The 17,977-nt window shown below is 49.5% G+C and overlaps 1 protein-coding gene across 1 annotated transcript; it reads left to right on the top strand.

The window, feature by feature from the left end:
* The first annotated feature begins 1,162 nt into the window (after nucleotides 1-1,162).
* ATF3 (activating transcription factor 3) lies at nucleotides 1,163-15,109 on the top strand. Its single transcript, XM_081025233.1, has 4 exons — nucleotides 1,163-1,209; nucleotides 7,154-7,397; nucleotides 11,183-11,290; nucleotides 12,463-15,109. Exons 2-4 carry the CDS (start codon nucleotides 7,158-7,160, stop codon nucleotides 12,658-12,660), a joined length of 546 nt encoding a protein of 181 aa, XP_080881359.1. The 5' UTR covers nucleotides 1,163-1,209; nucleotides 7,154-7,157; the 3' UTR covers nucleotides 12,661-15,109.
* Nucleotides 15,110-17,977: the final 2,868 nt, after the last annotated feature.

Genomic DNA, 17,977 nt, shown 5'->3' on the forward strand with positions numbered 1-17,977 from the left:
TCTTCTCCTCTCCCTGGCCTCCAGGCTTCAGCCCCCCTCTCAGTCGCTCTCAGAGATGCCTATGATTTCTCCAGGTCTCTCGTCTTGCCAGGGTCTTGTTCGTTTTACAGTCAATTTCAAACGCTTTGTGGTTGTTAAAAAATCCTAGCCCATACGGTCCCACCACTCGCCCTCTCCTCGGGCTCGGGCTCCCAACCCGTCCCAGGGATGGCCCGCTTGTGCAGTCTTGTAGGGTGCGCAGGGGCTGCGAGCGCCTGGTGCCCGCAGAGGGCGGCCCTCCGCGCTGGGGTTAACCCACACGACTTCTCACGGTCCCCGCCACGGAGGTCATCCCCGGCGGTAACTGCGTGGGGTCACCGTAGGGTGCCTTTGGGCACCTCTCCCTCACCAGACGCTAAAGCTACTGTTCCTACCCCACCCCCTACTGGCGAAGGAGGCGCTTGGCGGGGGAGGGGGTATTTTCCTGAAACTCCAGAAAATGATTACGGATTTTAGAGAAAGGACGTGCTCGTTTCCCAGCCTCACCTAGTCTGGGCTGCGGCCAGGATCCACCCCTTTCTTCTCTCCCCCACGAGCGCCCTCCCCCCCCCCTATCCGAGGGAGGAATGCCAGCGCGGTGGAGTCATGCCGCTGGCTTGGGCACCATTGGCTCATGCCTGGAACACGCAGAGGCGAGTACGCACATCTGGCGGCCAGCCTGGGCGACTCCGGTCCTGATATGGAGAGAGAGGGCGGGCGGGTGTGCGTCCTAGCGCGCGAGACCCGGGGACGCGCCCAGCCCGCCCCTCCCGGAGCTTGCATCACCAGTCCCCACCTCGCCCCTCCTCCCCCGTGGCCCCTCCTTCTCCCCTCCTCCCTGTGCCCTGCCTAGTTCGGCGGGTTCTCGGGGGAAGCTATTAATAGCATTACGTCAGCCTGAGACTGGAGTAATCCGGGCACGGCGCCAGCCCGAGGGCTATAAAAGGGGTGACGCAACGCACTCGCAGCCACAGTCGCACACGGCGAGGCGCGCGCTCCACGGCGCTCTCCTGGCGCCGCCGCCCCAGCGGACCCGCCAACCCGCGCGCCGGCCGTGCGTCCCCGGGGCTCGCCCGCCCGCCCGCCCGCCAGCCCCACCGACGGGCGTCCCGACCCCGCCCCGACCCCGCCCGCCCTCCAGACCCTGGCCGCCCCGCGCGGAGACCGGAGGTGAGCGCTGGAAGCCGAGTGGTGAGCGCGGCGAGGGTGGCTCGCTTTCCTTCCCTGCGCCCGGCTAGTACCCAGCCCCGCGACCCCTGCGCCCACCCCCGAGCCCGGCCCCCCGCCGCCTGCTTCGAGAGAACTCTGGCTGAGTATCTCCCAGCCGCTGCTGCTGCTCGGAGCTTCAGAAAGTTTCTCGCCAAGAACTCACTTTCTCTTTTGACTCAAGGCGCGAAAGGTTCTCGGGGACCGAGAGGTGGGGCTCCCGCTTCCCTGCGGGGCTGGGCACTGCTCCTCTCCGCCCGGGTGGCTTTCTTACCAGGCCCGGAGCGGGCGTGGGCAGGTGGGTGCGCGGGGGTGTCCGAGGCTCCCCTTCCTGCTCGCTGTCCGGCCCATCCCTCGCCTGGTGCCCGGGCACTGGCACTGCCCAGCCCAGCCTTCCCGAGGGCCCGCAGAGGGCCGCGGAGGCCGGCCGCCCGCCGAGGGGCTGCGCCGGGGGCCCAACGGAATGAATGGAGACCGGACGGGCGAACCGAGGTGGCGGGCGCGACCGCTGGGAGTCGCCCTGCGCGCCCGGGAGGGCCAGGCAGCAAGTTCAGCGCAGGGATCCCGGCGCGAAAAGTTCGTTGCGATAAGTTTAGAAGTGGCCGGCGCTCGTGTGGCTGCCTTGGGGCGGGAGACCGAGAGGGCTCCGGGCCGGGCTGGTGTCGGAGTCCTGCGCTGAGATTGCCTGTCCCAAGTCTCCCACGCGTTACTCCTTTACCTGTGATTCTGGCTTTTCCCCTGGTGGGTTCGCGGATGTCTCTGCTTTTCGTACATGGAGACCCGCTGTGGGGGAAGCGAAGGTGCGAAGCCAGTTGTTCAGACAATTGAGAGAATGGCTATGGTCTAGTGGCCAGGACCTGAGAGCTCATACTACACGTGATGTCCTTGAGCCCCATCTACGTGCCCCATCTTCCCCGGCTGGAAGATGGGGCACATAGACACTACCGGCCCCTCCGCGGGTTTGCTGGCGCGAGGTGGTGGTTGGACCAGATAACCGTTAAGGTCCTTACTGGTCAGGAGATTTTCAGATTCTACAGTGGTGTGATTGAAAGGAAAGGGGCCAGTGAGGGGACTTGAATGCGGAGGGTTTTTATCTAATGTCACTGACCAGCCTCTGAGGCAATGGGGAAAGGGGGACTTCTCCATGGGGCATCTCTTCCCTTCCCAGCTTTCTTTCCATTGGATTGGTTCTCCTTCTCTTCCCCCCCCACCCCATTTTCAGCTCATCTACTTACTGTCTTTCCTCCTAAGCACTTTCTTTTCTCTAATTTCATTGCCTAGAGCACATATGTTTCATTACAAGTAAAGGAGTTGCTAAACCCTGATGGAGAAAAAAAGGTGTGTGGGGGGGGAGGGGAAGGGGGCTGCCACAGGTGCTATGTCTTATCCACACTGTGAGCCTATTGTGTTGTTTGTCACGTCTTCCAGGGCACTTATTTTGGTGTGGGTGACAGTCACATCTGTTTGTGGCCTCTGCCTCCCCAACTTTAAATGAAGGAGAAATTGGTATTACTGTCCCATGTTTTGCATTTAGCATGTGTTGTAGAATAATGCTACAGCATATAGTTTCTTGCTTTGAGGATATTCCAGACAAAGACTGAGGTGGGGGTAGGTTTTGCAGTTGTTATTGTCTGGCTGGTTTCAGAGATAACATGGCAGGTAGCACTCTAGGCCCACAGCGTGGGTAAGATACAACACTCAGTACCTGTGGCAGTTATCCCAGCCTTTGGGTCTTTCCTGTCTTAACCCCACCCTTCTCTCTCCCTCTCTCCCTCTTGGCCCTTTCTCTTCCTTGTTCTCTTTCTTCTATACTCCTTCCCTGTCTAGTCCTGTCAAAGCCTCCTCTGTGGTGGGTACCAGGTTTCTTGACTACTGACCTCTCTTCTACCTGGTCAGTGTTTCTGTTCTCCATTTGCCTTGTTGGTTGGAGCTCTGTTGGTGATGGAGCAAAATGAGCAGCTGGTGGGTGGTCAGCAGCTTGGCCTGAGCTAGACCACTCACCAGTTTTATGCCCTTGGGCAAGTCACTTTACCTTCCTGGACCTTGTTTTACTCAATTACAAATGAAGAACCGACCTAGGTGATTCTAATATTGGGTGTTCCATCCCCTTCGATAAAGCCAAGGATGTCTTCCTTTTTTCAAATTGGCTGGGCTTGGAACAGGATCAGTGGCTTCGAGTGTTAACTGTCCTTGGGAGGAGGAAGTACATAGCCAGGATACCACAGAAACCAGAAATGGTTTCATGAGTGAGAACTAGTTCTTTCTTAAGACCAGTGGAGACAAGCTGGGGCCAGCAAATAGAGGGGGTGGAATTGACCTGGGGTGTCAGGAGCCTGGAGGTCAATCAAAGTGCAAAAGAGGCTGCACTGACCGGAATTTCTTGAGGGTTCCATTAATTCCTGATTAATGGGGCTAAAATGCATTGACAACAACGTTGTGAGTTCTACCTGAAATGGGGAAAGTGGAATCACAGTAGTGATGACTACCCAGGATGTGTGTAAACCCACCTTCGTGAAACTCAGCCCTGTGAGGGAACCAGGGCAGGCTATATTGGTGTCATTTCACAGACCAGGAGACCAAGGCCCTGAAAGCATGAGTGGCTGGTTGGTGGGTGCTCAGTTTGTGAGTGGTAGTGATAGGGCATGGAAGCAGAGAGTCTGAGCCTGAAGCCCAGCCTTACACCTCCCGTCTTCAAGTGGGCTGGGAGAAAGACCAACATCTGAAATTAGCAAAAGACCAATATTGGCTCCCACTGTAAGATGTTTTACGAGCAGTGCTTAGTGGGGAGAGATGAGCATTAAAAGTGAAAATTGAATGCAGTTGTTCATAGCTACTAGGAAATAAAATCTAGGAGCTGAATTTCCAGTTAAAGAAATACATGCGTTAAGTTTCACTTTCTTGAAAATGATGAAAGTATCAGTGATATGACATGATTTCTGATCAGAGACAATGAAGCAGAAGCAAAATGTTCTTTGTAGCAAGTCTGGACAATTTTAAGATCAATGCAGAAAGTCAACTCAGAAAATCCCAAACATATATATTCTTTTTTCAGTGGGCGGGATGTTAGAGATTCTCAACTTTTGGGGGAAAAAAAACTGAAGGTTTAACTTCATTTTCCTTATCGGGGCACAGCCTGAGTCTGGGCTGAATCATACCTTAAGAGAATTGAGTAAAGAAGTAACTAGAAAGTATCTCAAGAAACTAAGCTTTAGCGCAGTGCCGAGAAAGCCCAGATCTCTGCAGATACAACTACTTTACTTTCTGAAGGGCTTTTAACATTTTTACAAGCCATTTCTGTCCCCAAGTAAGCCCACCCAATCCTTTTCATAAAAACATTCCGCACCACTGGCACTCTTCAGTTTCTTTCATCAGGACTGCTGATTTTACACTAAGAAAGAAAAACGTTCCCAAACAGCAGACCCCAAGCTTTGAGAGCTCATTAATAAACTTAGTAGGGTGGTAAAATGGAGCTACACTCAACTGCTATGGAAATCAAACTGCCCATGTAGAGGGGAACCTGCTGGTCCTCCAAACAATGGCCAGCCCAGTGGTAGCTCGGAATTCCATCCCTGAACTACTAGATGTTTAGTGAAGTTGGAAAGGGAGGGAAAACATGAATGCCTGGGAGAATCTGAAGTCTCTGTCTGTGAAAGCTGGTTTGTCAGAGTTTACCACCTGCCAGAGAAGAACCCTCTCAGCGTCCTAAGGTTGTAGGATTAAATGATAGAAGAACTGGAACATCAGTTCTAACTCATGATCCAGGGCTTTGGGAAGAGAGTTAGATTTCCTGGTTTTCTTTGAATAGTCAACGGTGCCGTTCATTGGCCTGGAATACTGGCCTCCAACAGTCTATCTCTGATCTTAAAGGGAAGTTAGAGTTCACAGTGTGCTATTCAGAAGTGTTTGAGATCAAAGTGAGTGACCAGCCCCCCGCCCACCTGGACCTCACAGAGCGTCTGTCAGGGAACTAACCCTGTGCTGGAGAGATCCCTGGGAGGCCCAGGAAGAACAGACCTCCTAGCGGCATTATGTTTTCCAGGCCATATTCGTGCATTATTTCCTCAACTCCTTGCACAACTCTATGAGAAAATAGGGTGATGGTGATTAGCTTTCTTTTGCAGAGGAGAAGAAGTCCTTGGGAGGTATAATGATGACGTATAACTATGTGGGGCTCAAATCTTGATCTTCTGACCCCAGTCTTGGAATTTTGTGGATAAAAAACCCCACTTATACATATTCCAGAAAGCAGGCAGCAGCCTGAGTGTACACCTGACTTAGAGAGATCAGCAATTCATTACCTAGAGTGTAAGTTTTCCCTGTGGTTCTGTGCTTAGTCTTTCCGCCATCGCTTCAGTCCAGGACCTTCATGCGCTCCCACGCCTGCCCCCTGCCCCCCAAGAAAAATTTGCTCTGGTTTTTTGTTTTTGCAATGTGGTATAATATTCTATAAGTTAAGCTCATGAGTTCTGGAGTCAAACCTGATTCCAAATCCTGATTCTGCCTCACACTATGACTTCATGCAAATTATTTAGCGAGTGTAAACCTCAGTTACCCTATCTGTAAAATGGGGCTAGGACCTAACTCACTGATTTCTCATGAGGATTAAATAAGATAATGCATATAAGGTGTCTGGTATGAAGGAGGCACTCCTTAAATGTGAGCGATTTGCCAAAGGTCTTCCTGTCTGGCTGGCGTAGGCTAAAGACCACAGGTCCCCAGATTGAGAGGGGTGCTTCAGGGAACCCCTGCCTAGACAGTCCCCACACTCATCACCCCTGGATAACTGGCTGCGGTGATGTGGGAGGACAACTGCTGCTGGAAGGAGTATATGGCAGGGAGAGATTTATAGGCAGCTATTCCAAATTGGGACCATGAACCTATTACTGTTTCTACCCTTTATTTTCCTGTGGCCTCTCTGGATTCCCTGGCTGTAGAATGATGGAGGTAGATGAACCTCAGAAGCCATTGCTCTGACTGCTGCTTCCCCATTTCATGTATTCAGTCATCAGGCAGTCTTAAGTGGTCAGCAGGCATTGGGAGCAGCCGGGGCCACGCACTGGGCCAGGCTCTGGGACAGCGACAGGAGACCCAGTCCCTGTGCTGCGGGAGCTCTCAGCCATTTGCCAGATGAAGTCTGAGGCTCAGATAGCTCAGGTCACACTGCTTCTTAGTGCCAGAGCCAGACCCAGACCCCCTGTAACTCCTGACGAAGCCTCACCACAGCACAGGGCTGAACAAGACCTCCAGACGAGATCCAAATTCTTAGCTCCTCTCTTCTCTTTACTCTGAGGTCTTTGCCTCACCAACCTCAACTTTACAAAGGGGCTAGTAGTCCCTCGTGACCTGAATCCCCATCCTCCAGCCCCTGCCAAGGACTGGCTCACAGAAACCACCTGCTATAGTCACCATCCTCATTCTAATTTACTTGGATCTAACTTCCCGAGGGAGAAGCGTCAGAGATACATTTTCTAAATTCAGGGGTCCCCCACTCCTTGCTTCTCTGTCACTCATTGGCAGACCCAACTTGTTTTCGGATGCCTTCCAAGTTCCTGTTTGAAAAAGAGACTGGAAATGGGGTTACATAATAGTTTCCTTTTTTTTTTTTTTTTTAAATGTTCTTCCTCTTTCAGGACTGTTTGAGGCTATATTTGCATATATGCATACCAGCCAAAACTAACGCTTTTGTGAATTCAAAATAGTCTGAAACGCCACCACTGATAAACTTAGGCATTTTATCCACATCACTGAGCTGTGTTCTTTAAGAACCTGTTTTACTTAAGCTGAGGGTGGCGTGAAATGAAAACAGAACCAAGAGCTGACGGGACTTCCCCCTGGGCATGGGGCTCGGGTTGGAGGTTGCAGGTGTGGGGGGACTTGGTCCCATGCCCCCAAGTCCCTGAAGTAGTTTGGGTTTCAATGTGTCTTTCAGCAAAATGATGCTTCAGCACCCAGGCCAGGTCTCTGCCTCGGAAGTCAGTGCCTCTGCCATCGTCCCCTGCCTGTCCCCTCCTGGGTCACTGGTGTTTGAGGATTTTGCTAACCTGACACCCTTTGTCAAGGAAGAGCTGAGGTTCGCCATCCAGAACAAGCACCTCTGCCATCGGATGTCCTCTGCACTAGAGTCGGTCACCGTCAGCAGCAGACCTCTTGAGATGTCAGTCACCAAAGCCCAGGTAGGTGCTACCACAGGTGCCGGTTCTTTCAGCACTTACGTATCACGCACCTGTCACATGCCAGGCATGCTCTAGGGCAGGGGACTGCAGCGTGAATAAAACAAAACCACTGCCCTCAGGAAGCTTACGTTCTACTGGGAAGAGACAGATAACACACAAAAGAAGTAAATACATACTATGAGAGACGGGTGAAGGAGAAAAATACAGCAGCACAGGGGAACAGAGTGGAGTAGAGGTGGGGATGCTTCACTGATAGAATGACAGAGGAGGGGAAGGAGGACGTTTGGGTATCTGGAAAAAGAGCAAGAAGAAGGGCATTGAGTGGGTGTATGCTTGGTGCCTACGGGGAGTAGCAAGGTGGGCCATGTGGGGTGGGGAGTGAGGTTGGAGCTGAGCTAATAGGTGGAGGGCAGATCCTGCTGGGCCTTATAGACTGTTATAAAGATATGGCCATTTACTCAGCGTGAGATGGGAAGCCACTGGAGGGTTTCTGAGCAGAGGAGTGCTGTGGTCTTATAGTTTTGAGTGATCACCCTGACTGTAATGTTAAGAATGGGCAGTAGGGACAAGAGCTGAAGCAGAGCACAGAAACGAGACTGTCGCAGTGACCCAGGTGAGCAAAGGAGGGTCTGCATCAGCGTGGGAGCAGAGAGGGGGTATCTGGATCTGTCTTGAAGGCAAAGCTGATTTACTGACAGGTTGGGCGTGGGGTATGGCGCCAAGTGGAGAAGGATTCAAGGGTGACTCCAAAATCTCCGGCCTGACCAACTGTAAGGATGGAGCGCCCACTTGCTGCTGAGATTGGGACTGTAGGGGGTCGGGTCCATCCTATTCCACATCCCAGTGGCGGCATGGAAAAGGCAGTTGGATCCGTGGGTCTGGAGTTCAGAGATGTAGAGTTGGATGTATGCATATGGCTGTCATTTAAAGCCATGAGCTTGTTTGTGGGAGATCACCTGCTGTGTCTAATTGTTTTGAAGAAGCACCAAGTGTTTGTTTTCATAACTACAAGGACCCAGGTGGCCAGACCGTGGAGCAAGGAGCAGTCAGCCAGGCTTACAGCCGTGTGTAATGCTCACAGCCTTGGTACCAGGTTCTGCTCCAAGTTCCCTTCTGTCAGCGACGTTTGTGCTCCTGCCCACTCGGCAACCCTTTATAAGACCCCTGGAGTAACAGACATGGTGAGAAGTCTGGGAGGTGATTGCTGGTGAGGCTCTGGTGGCTCAAGGACTTCAGAGCTGAGGTCTTAGCTGTTTTGTTGGCCATTCCTACATGGGTGCAAGATGGGAGTGTGCCAGGCTTACTTACCCAGCATGAACATTGTATTTGGGCAAGGAGTAGTGGAACTGGCCAAAAAGAAACTGAGTTTTAAAGGAAGTTGGTTAAGACTCTCAATGATTCTATACAAGGGGGTTGGGGGTAATGAGTCCACTATAGGACTGATCTGAGGGTAATGAGATTACATTTGTTAAGAGTCTAGCAGAGGACCTGGCTGACAACTCAGTGACTGGTGGTGGGGGCTGCTGTGCGATGCTGTAGCCATAAGACACCCTTAGGGGCATTGGCTGGGCCTAATTAACCTCAGGGGAGGTCCTGGGTACCCATTCCAACACTGGGCAGCGCAGGGTGGATCATGGGACACTCAAGGCCATTGTTAATTTTTTAATTAAATATCTTGAGATAACAGGATGCAATGGAAGTAGTAGGATCCCCATTAGAAGGAAAGAGAGCATTTTGGAAGGATATTGGAGGGTTCTCCAGAAGAAGAAGCAGGCAGCCTGCTTTGTGGAAACACTCCTAAAGCCACCCAACCCATCTGTGATTCTGTGTTCACCAAGCGCTACCTTCCGATGTTAGCTCCACTTAACAAGTAGATTTTTCTACTGGGAAGAGAATACACCAACTGACCTCCTTGAATATCCTGATCCGCTTGGTTTCTGTAATTCTCCACTTAAAGGGAGACACCGAGCCTGTGAAACCCATCGGCACCCTGTGTGTTTGGGCAGCATGCCTATTCCCCAGGTCCCGGTGACCTCTGGGAAGGCAACCAGGTGGAACAAGGCAGCTGTGGCCAGGAGAGGACACAGGACAAGAGCCAAAGGCCTGGGTTTACATCTGGGTTTGTAGCCTCCTGATTGCTGACCAGGAGCTGATGATCCCTGGGCCTCCCTGGGCACCCGTTACCGGCCACTATTACTATGACTAATAATCAGTATTTATTTGTTGGTTGCATTCTTCATTTCCACATTAATAAACTGAGGGAACTGAATTAAATGGGCTTTAGAAAGGCTTTTCCATCTCTGACAGTTTGTGACTCTGAGATTCGCTCTACTTTCCAGTACTTCCTCATATGAGAAAAGCTTGAATCCTCTCCCACCTATCCAAAAATACCTGTCAGGTGGTAAAAGAAATGCTAGAGTTTTGAGTTCTTGATGAAAATATTGATGGGGAGGTTCAATGCTTACATAGCACTGACTCTAAACTGAACACTGTGCAAAGCACTTAACATATACATTCATGAATTTGACCCTCATCACAACCCTACTAGGGGAGATTATTGATCCCATTTTACAGATGAGGAAACTGAGGCTCCAAAAGAGCTTGGCCAAGGTCTCACAGGTGGTGAAACTGGGATTCAGAGGCAATTTAGTCTAAACCCAAATGTCTGCCTGTGTGGTTCTAAGATCCAGGACGTAAAAGGGGGAATTTCTCTCATCATATTCCCCCCTTGGTCTTTGTTTCTCTAAATTGTAAGGCCTTCCATCTCAGTTCAAGCAAAGTCAGTGTCATTTAATCCAAAAGGACTAGCAATGAGTCAGAGGTGAGGTGATTATGGAATGCAGGGTCTCTTTGGTTTGAGGTGTGGCTCCCATGCCCTTTCCCACTGTCCAGAGCAGTGATAAGTGACATGACAAGGTCTGATCTTAGCAGCCTAAGCCATCACCCACGCAGCCTGCTGGGACTGCTTCATCCCGGCTGGACTCTGGTCTCTGAGCCCCATCCAGCAGACGGACTTGGCTGATTCCCTGTCGGTCTTCAGACGAAGTCAGGAGCAGAGTGAACTTCCAGAGGGCCAGATCCTAAGGCAGGACAGGGTTTTGTTCTCTGAGGAGCCCCAGGCCTGGCTCAGAGTGGGGCACGGAGGAAGAGATCAGTATTTAACTGGAAGATGAATCAATGGATGGTTCTAGTTAACCACACACCATTGGCACCGAGTCATGAGCTGATCATGCCACCTTGGTGGGGAATGGGTTTGGGTTCCTCTTCTCTAGGAGCTCCCCCAGGTTTCTCCTGAGTTCAGGAAGGAGCCACTCTGGCGCTCCAGGTGAAGACTTGGCTGAATGGGGCTGAGAAGAGTTAGGGGGAGAGGGTGGCGAGGTGATGCTCTTGAGGTCATTCCCGCTTCAAGGGGAAAGGACGTGTTTCCCAAACAGAATCTGTTTCCTGCTCTAAAGTAGTACTGTTATCATCAACAGTTATCCATTTGAATATCAAACTCTTATTTCAAAATCCAAATGCATTTTTAAAATCAGCTCAATTTTAATTTACCAATATCGCCCATATGATTTTAACCAACAGTTCTTTGAGTGTCATCATTCATTCTTAAAGGTGTATGTGTGTAGCGAGATTTCACGCAGAAGTCTAGGGCTGTTTTCCTTCCAGATCCTTTAGTATTAGGGCTGCCCTGATTTGCCAGTTTTTGCTGCAATAAAAAAAAGGCAGTGTATTTGAGGCAGGTCGCATTTCTTGCTTCCTATTAAACATGTCCCTCTTGAATTTTATAGGTAGCACCTGAAGAAGACGAAAGGAAAAAAAGGCGACGGGAAAGAAATAAGATTGCAGCTGCCAAGTGCCGAAATAAGAAGAAGGAAAAGACAGAGTGTCTGCAAAAAGTGAGTGCCTCCTCCCCCCTTCCTTTCCTGCTCATGCCTGCACCCCCCCCCACCAACCTCGTGAAACTATCAGAAGGGGAGTTAAAACGGCCCCTAACCAGAAGTGTTTTCCCAAGATGGGTGTTGCAGCTGAGTAGCAGAGATACCAGTGGCTGAATGAGAAGATAACAAAGCTGTTTGCTCAATGAATGTGACTCTGGCTGTATAAAAGGCAGGTGTGTGAATTAGAAACCACAGCAGTCTCGGCCAGTCAATACACGTCCAGCAGCTTCCAGGCTACAGGACATGTCATGCAGTTAAATAGGCTTCCTTTGCTCATTTTCCTAAGAAAAGGAAGCTGCCAGCTCTCATTTGGCTCACCATGAAAAGCCTTTAATTAATCTCTTCAAACAAGTTATTTCCTTAATCCACAGCAGTGGGTACCCTTTCTTGGTGTTCCTGTGTAGTTCTTAACTCTGCAGCCCTTCTCCTTGGCTCGTCCAATAGTCTGAGCTTCTGGCTGCATTCAGCCAGCTCCCCTTTCTCAAGGGAAAGGCATCTGTGGCAGGCAGGGCAGCTGTGGTACAGTCTTTCTGGTGATTATGTCCCTCCCCCCCAGGTGTAGACAGGCCAGGGCAGAGTCTTCACGCAGGTTCCACAGGTCCCCAAGGGTTCCGTTGGTTGCTTTAGGGAGTCAGTGAAAATTAAGACATTTTGTGTGTTGCCATATATATTCTTTCTGGGAAGATGAGGGTGAGCTTCTCAGTGAAATTCATGATGCACAAAAGACTAAGCACCATGAGTTTGGATTTCTCCCAGCCCCTAAGGCCCTTGCAGGTCCCAAAGACCTGCACACTGGCTGTTGGACTCGGACAAAGGAGTTCTCTGAGCTGTTGGTTTTTCCTGCAGCTTCATTACTGTTAGAGTCACAACCTGCCTCAATGTTGAGTGGAAACTCAAAGGCATCTCTGGGGAAGCCTCCAAGTTCAAAGGCTTCTCCAGAGTCTGGCTTCTCCCAAACCTAATGCTGCTGTCCCTGTTTTGTGGGGCACTGTAACATGGAGCCCAGGGCATTCCTCTGCCGCCCATTCCCAGCTCAATGAGCCCTGATGTGTCCCAGGGGCCACCCTGTGGCCACTCCTCCTTGCTGGACCTTGACTCCATTCCTACTAACTCTGTTGCTTGTCCCCCAGGAATCGGAGAAGCTGGAGAGTGTGAATGCTGAACTGAAGGCCCAAATTGAGGAGCTCAAGAATGAGAAGCAGCATTTGATATACATGCTGAATCTTCATCGGCCCACTTGTATTGTCCGGGCTCAGAACGGGAGGACTCCAGAAGATGAGAGAAATCTTTTTATCCAACAGATAAAAGAAGGAACATTGCAGAGCTAAGCAGCTGTGATTCTGGGGGCAATTAGGGAGTCCTCATCAAATCATCCTTCTACATCCAAAACCCTGCAGCTTTGGAGATCTGACTTCCTGTGCACCTCTCGAATCCCAGCAGCAAAGAACCATGGAGGTGGGAGGGCTCGGTGACTCAGTTGGGCCTCTCCACGCTGCCCCACAGTGGACTTCGGACCAGAACAAGGGCATTTTTTGCCTCAACTCCAGGATTTAGGCCTTTACATACCGGCCATTCTTGGATTGTCCTGATGGCCCCTGGTTTAGGGTCCTGCCTGCCTTCGTCTGGATTCTACAAAAACCAGGACTCTCACCATTAGGATTCATGCAAAAGAAGTGCCTGTACCTTGGGTGGGTGGGGTGGGGCCACCTACTCCGCTGCCACTGCCACGGTCACTGGTAGGGGACGTGGAGTGAAAATGGCATTTAGCAACGTTGTGCAATGGCCAGGGTTGTGCTTCTAGCAAATATGCTGTTATGTACAGGACACACTGTGTGCAAGGCGTTTGTTTCATAACTAGGCGTTGTGCTCTCCTGATGTGTGTTCCAACAACACTGGAGTGATTTTGTCATGACTTTCCTCAGATCTGTTTCTGAGAGTTTGCGAGGGCTATCACCACGTGTAGTGTCTTACAAAATGTTTCCCGGAGCTTGTCAGCTCCAGGAAAACAGAATTCTGCCGGCCAGCAATGCAGTTTTGTGCCAACAGACAAGGCCTCCTTTCCCTTGGCACCTGGGCGTTAACGCAAAATTCAAGGGCACCGCTGCAGGTCCTCTGTTGCAAACTCAGTTATCATGTCCCAGGAAGAAAGCAGAAAGTCCACCTTCCAAAGGTTAGGACTCTCCGCTCAGTGACTTAGGTCCGGCGTTATTTCTAGGTGGGAAGAGCCAAAGAATATTTCACGTTCCTTGACTTGCAGGTGAAAACCACATCCAGTGGAGACAGGTTTGAGGCAAGGTGATGCCTAGGCCTTAGCAGTATTGGATGTCAGTGGCATTGTTTTTGTCGTGCAGATGTTTGTAGACATCTGGCCTAGAGCATGTGCAGCTGTGAGAGGTCCTTCGCACTGGCCACGAGGACACTGGCTACTACTGTCTGTTTAAATTCTGATGTTTCTGTGAAATCCTCAGAGTGTTTCAACTTACTCGATAGTATCATTACAATTTTCTGTAAGAGAAAAATATTGCTTATTTATCCTAGTATTCCTAACCTGTCCATATAATAAATATTGGAACCAAGATATGGTAAACGTGAAGTGTTGTGCTGGTTTCCGTTCTTTTCCATGGGTTGGTTGCTGAGAGCTTGTCACTTCCCATCCCTCTCCTCTCCTTGGCTTAGGGAGGGGGCTATTTAGCTTTGACTATTCCCCAGTGTCCTCCTTTATTCTCTGGGGTACCGCTAGCTGGGGCAGTTGACTTTCAACCCTGTTCCTCAGTCTGTGGCATCTGATGCAAGATTTCTCATTAACAAACCCTGGAACACAGCACCAAATCAATCGGTTAGACCCACTGTTTGGTGTTGAGGTAGAATTTTGATAGGAAATCTGAACTGCTGAATATCTCAACTAGCAGTTTCTCTGAATGTCCATAAGCCTCAAACATACACCTGTTGTTCAACTTGAGCCATGGACACCTTACATTCTGCCACAGAACTCTTGAAGTATTCCCTGGAATGTAGTAGTATAATATCCAAGTGTGTGTCTCATGGTTGCAAAACAATGTATTTCAACTATCAGAAAAAGGAGGGGTGGGGATGGAGAGGAAGAAAGAATAATTTTAGAGGGGATAGGTGTGATAATTCAAAGAAAACTATTCTACCTAATTTTCTGGACTTTCCAGAGCATGAGATTCCTTAGGTCTGGAGCAAAGCCGGGCTCCCTTGCTCTTTGCCTGTGCACTTATCTAACACAGGCGAGAAATAAGAATTGGCTACCCTGCTACCAATGCTGTTCTTCAGAGAGGTAGTGGCTTCGTTAAATGTTAAGATTGTGCACACGAATGTGCCTGCTCCTTTGAACTTGTGTATGGTTCCTTTAAACTATCACCTGTGACACAGATGTCCTAATTTTGCTGCTTTAATTGCATATCACGGGTAGTTCCTAATCTGTAAAGAGCCATCTGGTGGAAGTACCATTCACCCCTTCCTTTAGGAGATAATCTTTCCCTTATCCTGATGGAGGGGAAAAATTCCTTGCATTTACCCTCTGGTTGTGGGCATAGGTGCCAACAATTGTTAAGCTGCCATAGGCGATAATGGATTGGAGAGGAAGGAAGGGGCTGGTGGCTACGGCAAGAAAAATTGATCTGAGAAATGCACTGTATATGGTTAATGGAACTGTACGTTCTTTAAACAAATGCATTAAAAATGGTTTTGTTTTCTGTAGCCAAGTTTATGTTTTCATACTTTAATAAAAAAAAGGATGAATATGTATTTACCCTCAAATCGTTTAGTTCATCTTGTTTTACATTCGACGGAGAGGGAACGTTGGGGGTGTCTAGCAAGGAGAGCAAACTTGGATGGGACCTCCTCCAGAATCGGGCACCTCGGCTGACAATCAATGTCTTTTCTTTGGGCTGCCTCTGTGGTTATGTCACACTGATGGGATGGGAAGCTGTCCTCCCTGCTGTCCTCATCCTGTCCCCATTGCCTTTCCCTGAGACCTGGCCTGATACCTGTTTCAGAGTAAAGAGCTTCAAAGGGTTCTGGCCCAGGACAGGGGTTCTGGAACTGAAACCTTTCTGCCAAAAGCTAAAATGCTATTTTCCATTAAATCCTAATTTCTCCCTATGGGCTTTGAACAAACCCAAAACCAAACCAAGCTTTCTCCTCTCTTCCCCATCCCATGCCATACTGTGTTTCCCCGAAAATAAGACCTAACCGGAAAATAAACCCTAGCATGATTTTTCAGGATGACATCTCCTGACAATAAGCCCTAATGTGTCTTTGGGAGCAAAAATTAATAAAAACCCAGTCTTATTTTCAGGGAAACAGTACTATTTGGTTGTATTCAAGCAGTTTCTTGAATACAACCGAACAGTGTTTTCGTGGATCTGCCAGAGGGGAAAGCTTAGAAGAGGCCAGATGTGCCCATTGATAATCCTTCTGTCTTCTCTAACCCCAGAAGATTCTCTCTGTCTTATCAAAAACTGCTCTCAGGAAGGAATTCACATCACAACTTAAAGGGCCAGTTGAGGACTTATGCTTATAAGAGGAACATTTACCGAGACAATATGCTCAACACTTTATATGCATTATCTTATTTAATCTAGCAACTGTTATTATCCCCATTTTACAGATGACGAAGTAGAGAGCTGAGTAGCTTGCTCGAGGTCACAAAACTGACTTTTCTAAAGACGAAACCAATGATTTTTAACTAAAAGAGTTCTGAGCAGGAGTATGTGTGGGGGGGAGGGGTGATTAATATATGCATAACATAATATTTGCCATTGTAACCATTTTAGACAATTTGGTGGCATTCAGTACATTCACAATACTATGTAATCGTCACCACTAGTTCCAGAATTTTTCATTACCCCAAAAGGAAATCCTGTACCTAATAAACAATCACAACCCGTTCTCCCCTCTCTCCAGTCCTAGGCATCCAATAATCTGTCTGTCTCTGTGGATTTGCCTCTTCTGGATATTTTATATAAATGGATCGTGCAATACGTGGTCTTTCATATCTGGCTTCTTTCACTTAGCATGTTGTCAAGGTTCATTCGTGTTATAGTATGTAGTCCTCATTCCTTTTCATGGCTGAATAATATTCCACTGTATGGATAAACCAAATTTTGTTTATCCGTTCATTTACTGATAGACAGATGTGTGTATTTTAACTGAAAGATAGCCTTTATCCTCAAGGAACAAATTTCCAAGGTTGGATTTCAGGTATAACTTCAAAGTTGCAGATTAGAGGGTTGGAAACAGGGGGTCTTCCTCCGAACTTTCAAGTGATCATTTAGAAATCACTTATCCTGTGGCCTGGCCCTGTGGGAGAGGTAGCAAGGCAGGAGGTACAATGGTACATGCTCCCCACAGGGGTCGGTGCTTCCAACCACTTCTGCATGGCAGGGAATTTCCACAGCAAGGCCTTGGGCGGATGCCTGGCATTGAAGCTTACGTCTCAGGTTACCCACCACCACCTCACGGGGTCTTAAGAGAGAGGACTAGGTTTCCACACACAAACTGTTTGCACAAGCATAACGGGGGAGGAGAACTGAGGTCAGCCCCTAGGTAAGTTAATTCCCAACTCAGGCCAGCCACTCTCTTGGGTTCTCTGCATAACATACACACTCGTAGAATGCATGATGCTACTTCTAATAATGCACAGAATGGATCTTCTTCAGGAAGGTCGTTAAATCCATCCCACTTGAAAACAGTCGGTTGGCCCGAGCATTCTTTGTGAGGCCAAGCACTGCAGTGGTTCAGAACAAAGCCTTTAGAATCAGAGAGATCTGCCTTCAGATACTGCCTGCACTGCCGCTGCTTGTGTGAGTTTAGGAAAATGAAGTTTTACTGTACCAAACTCAATGGAGTCTTACGGTCCTGTGTGAAGAACATAGCACAGTGCCTAGAGGAAGCGATTTTTAATGTTATTATCAAAGGTCACCATGCCAACATTTACTGAGATTTTATACAAGGACGGGCTAGGGAGCAAGACTGCCAACTCTGGATTATTCAATAAACGTAAACCATAAGCTCAAATGGTTCAAATGTACCTTATCATCTTCTGTTCCTATCGATTTTGTCCAGTTTTTACTGTGGTACCCACCTGAGCCCCTGGCAGGATGGGTCTGTCCTCTGTGGAGGCAATGGGGGTGTTTCAGGGGATGATGGTGGCCCTACACTGCGGGGGCAGCTGGGGGGTGAGAAACAAAGGAGTGTGTGACAGTAACAGGTCACAAAGGGCAGCAGAGGATAAATATGGCTGCGCAGGGGGTTTAGGCTGAGTGAGAGGAGTTCACAGCCTCTCAGGGAAATAAAAAATCAGAGGCGGAGGTGAGGTGAGGCCGAAGGGGAGCCCACTCTACAATCTCTACATCCTTGAAGAGGTTCAGTCTGAGGCCCAGGCTCCCTCCAGCACCCCTACAACAATCATCTGTGCCCCCACCTCCACCCCTGCTTCTGGGACACTGTGAGGCAAAGGGGTTGCTGGCGGGCTGGGGTGGGGTGGAGGGACCTGCCACAGAGTCAGCCCATCAGTGTGACACAGGAGCACCGCTGCTCCCTCTTCTGACAACGAGACCAAGAAAGAGAAGACCCAGGGACCCGCCTTGCCAGCCCAGCTTGTCATGAGAAAACGCAGCC

This window comes from Rhinolophus hipposideros, assembly GCF_964194185.1.
Source record: "Rhinolophus hipposideros genome assembly, chromosome: 19".
NCBI classification, from domain to species: Eukaryota; Metazoa; Chordata; class Mammalia; order Chiroptera; family Rhinolophidae; genus Rhinolophus; species Rhinolophus hipposideros.

Coding starts and splice junctions, on each gene's coding strand:
- ATF3 (XM_081025233.1), top strand. CDS start 7,158: ATGATGCTTCAGCACCCAGGCCAGGTCTCTGCCTCGGAAGTCAGTGCC. Junction 7,398..11,182: donor TGTCAGTCACCAAAGCCCAG/GTAGGTGCTACC, acceptor TGAATTTTATAG/GTAGCACCTGAAGAAGACGA. Junction 11,291..12,462: donor AGACAGAGTGTCTGCAAAAA/GTGAGTGCCTCC, acceptor CTTGTCCCCCAG/GAATCGGAGAAGCTGGAGAG.